This window comes from Tupaia chinensis, unplaced genomic scaffold (genome assembly GCF_000334495.1).
Source record: "Tupaia chinensis unplaced genomic scaffold, TupChi_1.0 Scaffold000037_4, whole genome shotgun sequence".
Classification (NCBI taxonomy): Eukaryota; Metazoa; Chordata; class Mammalia; order Scandentia; family Tupaiidae; genus Tupaia; species Tupaia belangeri.
The window spans coordinates 1,376,263-1,379,915 of record NW_006159487.1 but is presented as its reverse complement, the minus strand read 5'-3'; the positions used below and the strand labels follow the sequence as shown (position 1 = coordinate 1,379,915).

The 3,653-nt window shown below is 64.1% G+C and overlaps 1 protein-coding gene across 1 annotated transcript in view; it reads left to right on the top strand.

The window, feature by feature from the left end:
- The window catches only part of KIRREL3 (kirre like nephrin family adhesion molecule 3), a 395,674-nt gene that overhangs the window by 368,192 nt on the left and 23,829 nt on the right, over window positions 1-3,653 (top strand). Inside the window, exon 11 of the mRNA XM_006140642.3 lies at window positions 3,229-3,396. Coding sequence (XP_006140704.1) covers window positions 3,229-3,396 — 168 coding nt within the window. The remainder of the gene's footprint in view (window positions 1-3,228; window positions 3,397-3,653) is intronic.

The window sequence follows — 3,653 nt, the reverse complement described above, 5'->3', positions numbered from 1 at the left end:
GGGCGGGGCAGGCAGCAGCGGCAGGTGGCATGTCAGGAGCAGGTCCCCGCCCACCCTGCCTCAGCCCAGGACAGGCGTGCTGACCCGGAACCAGGTGTGGGCCCAACTCCAGGGTCGCCAGCCCAGACAGCAGGGCAGCGACAATGAGAAGCTGCGAACCTGCACGGGGGGCACCGCGCAGCCTGAGGCAGCGTCGCCACCTGCCCGCCTGCATGCCAGGGAGACCGTCCCTAACCTTCCTGCTATTTCAAAGTTGGGTTTTTTAAGCTAAAAAGCTAATCAATAGGCCCAGCCACGGGAGTGCCTGCTAGACGCTGCCGTTTGGCTGGCTGAGGCCACGTGGGGGCCTCGGTTCCAACCCTAGTCCAGGCTAAAAGGCTGAGTGCAGCTCGTATGGAGGCTGAGGCAGGAGGACAGTGAGACCTGTCTAAAAGACACCACAGGGACAGCACAGGGACCAGTACTGGTTCCATCACTGGACTCCCACATGGCTGACCACGGTTCGAGTCCCGGACCTGGAAGCTTGAAACTCACGCCAGGCACGTGTGCGTGCGTGCCCAAAATCTGGAGAGCAGAAGGGAGGAGAAGGGATTGTGGCATGGCCATCCCCCCAGGGGGTGATTTCTCGCTTTCTGTCTCTGTCTCTGTCTGTCTCTCTGGTGAGCATGTGTGCCGTATAGTAAAAATCTCTCTTAAAAAAACTTAGTAAAAACACAATGTAGTCCACAAAAAATTTTTAAAATTTTAAATAATGAAATAAAAGTTAGAAGACACGCAGGGAACGGGCAGGTGTCCCTGGGCTGGGGTGTCTTCATGGGGCCCTTCTGGCTTTGACTGGGAGAGGCGGTAAGGAAGGAGGCCGCTCAGCCCTGGCTCAGACATGGCTGTGGCTGTGGTCAGGGCCCTCAGAGAGAGCTGGGAGTGCTTCTCCTCTGCCCAGGAGCCAGCTGACCCTCCCTGCTGGCTTTGGCGGGATGCCAGGATCTCGGTAGTCATGTGATCGCCTCCCTGGATGTGCCTATGAGGCTGTAGCCTCTGAAATTAGAGTTTTCCCCACTCCCCCACCCAGGGCCTGGCTGCTGCCCCGGGACACTGGCAAGCCAGCTGCCTCCGGCTCCTCCCCCAGTCCCTAGCAGTCACGGGGCTACGAGAGGACAACACGGCTGGGACCCCACAGGCCTCCTGATTCCGGGATGTGAATAATTAACCCTCTTCCAAGTGTTCCGACCAAATCAGACATTGACGGGAGGTGTAAGCAGGCTCGTGCTCAGAGGGCCTGGGTGGGAGGCAGCGGGGAACGCCGGGTGGGGGACATGGCCAGGGCACAGGGGAGGACGCCTGCGGGACGTGGGGGCTGTAGCCTCCGCTGGACCAGGGACAGGCCGCTGGGGCGAGCAGGGAGAAGAGACCGACTGAGCCACGCATGCAGGGGTTGGCGGGATCCGGCCCCGGCAGGCCCGCCCCGGCCCCGGGGAGGGCAGAGGACTCCGCACTCCACTCAGCTCTGCCAGAGGGAGGGCTGCGGTCAGTGGGCGGAAGCTCCCCTCCCTCAGCGGGCCCCCACGAGAGCAGAGCCAGGCTGGTCTGGAGAGGAGAGGGGTGCCTGCAGTGTGTGGGGTCCAGGCTGGGGAGCCCGGAAGCCCTCCTGACAGGTGCTGCCTCCTCCTCACTCCCGAGGAGTGGGGGTGAAAGCCCGGTCTTCTCCAGGCCCCAGGGACAAACTAGGCCTGCTTCAGAAACAGCGCCCACTCCCATGCCACCCCAGCCCCACCCCAGGGCTGTGGGTCCGCAGGAGACAAGGCCTGGCCTGGGCCACACGGGGCTCCCTGCCCTCCTCCCTGCCCAGCCACCCCCGCATCCCACACTCGGCCTCCCTCCATCTCGGGCGCTGGGACGGAATCCCGCCAGGGGCCATCCTGCCTGTTCACACAGGTCGCTAAGAGGAGAGGAGGGGCCATTCCCGAGTGGCTGCGGCCCTGTGGGGACCTCCTCAGCCCCTGGCAGGCGAGTTCACGCTGTGGTCAGCCACCGCTGCTGCGATTAACTGTGCTCCTAACCACGAGCAGCAGCACTTGGGAACCCCACACTGCCACCCCATGCAGAGGGATGGCCACTCCAGTCTGAGCTGGGACGCTCCCCGAGTGGAGGGCGAGAGACCGTCTCAGAGGAAGGGAGGCCACGGCAGGAGCTGCAGGGGCTGTGTGGTCATGGGAGCAGTGGCCAGGGACTCAAGGATGCCAAGGGGCCACCGCAGCCCTGGCCTTGGTGGGAGGCATCGCAGTTCTGAGCTGAGGTATCGGAGTGCTGCCCGGGACAGGACAGAGTGGGGAGCAAGGACACCCTCGGGGTCTGTGCATACGCACGCTCACACACACGTACACACACTCATGCACGTGCACGCACACACACTCAACACACACATGCACACACACACGGGTTTCCATGGCACTACAGAGCTGCACACGGGTCACCCAGCAGCTGGCACGGCATGAGGCCAGTGCCCAGGGCCAGCACCATGCCAGGCCCAAGGTGGGCTTCAGGTCTTCCCCAGCCACGGCATAATCGTCAGTGAAAGGGCCTTCCTACCCAGCTCCCCCTGGGGCAGGAGCCAGTGGGAGGGCATGGCTAAGTCTGTTCCCAGGAGAGACCCAGAGACTCTCAGGGGTGGAGGAGGCACCGAGGGGGCCACCCTGGAGGTGGGGGACAACTGGGACCAGGAGCGGCAGGGAGCCCCTGCGGCTTCTCACTGGCTAGAAAGCAAATTTCCCACAGCCTCGCTCCTGTGCGTGGACACGTGTGTGCACTTGAGTGTGCATGGGTGCATGTGCATGCACCCATGGCGTGCGTGCTGACGCCTCCACCCCGAGGTAACGGACTCAGCTTCTCCTGCCGCATCATCAGTTTAGAGCTTCACTCCGTGTGTGGGGATGTCACGTGATGCATGTGTGTGCGTGCACATGGTGTGAGCAGGGAGACCTTTGCTCTTGAGACCTTGGCCGCGGCCTCTCCTCTGTGGCCAGAGTGGGGCTCTGAGCAGGCCCAGGCAGGCTCTGACCAGCTGAGCGGCCCCCTCACCTCCCTCAGGAGTGCCCCCCGACCTCTGCAGATCTCCCGAGGGGCTCCCGGGGGTGGGGACCGCCCGCCACGATGCCACCTGGCCTTGTTTCTCTGGGAGCCAGGCGCGTGCAGCTCCCAGAGGAATGGCCTTGCCTCTCGAGGTCACACCAGCTGCCCGGCCCCGTTGCAGGTGGGCCAAGCGGGGCCAGGTCATCAAGGAGGCGTCCGGAGACGTGTACCGGACCACAGTGGACTACACGTACTTCTCCGAGCCTGTGTCCTGCGAGGTGACCAATGCCCTGGGCAGCACAACCCTCAGCCGCACGGTCGACGTCTACTGTGAGTGCTGGGCTTGGGGCCCCGGGTCGGCAGGCGTAGCGGTCTCTCCGGGGCTGGAGTTGTGGCACATGTGACAGTCCCGCTGCACGGCAGAGTGCCGTGCACATCCCGAAGCGTCCTTGCGGGGTGGCCGTGTCCGTTCCGACCCGCAGCACCCCAGCTAGCAAGGTCCTAGCACCACCGCCATCAGGTGGCCGCTGACAGCCATGCAGCTGATGGCGGGGGTCGGTGGGGCCGCCCGGGGGGGGCCCCTCCCG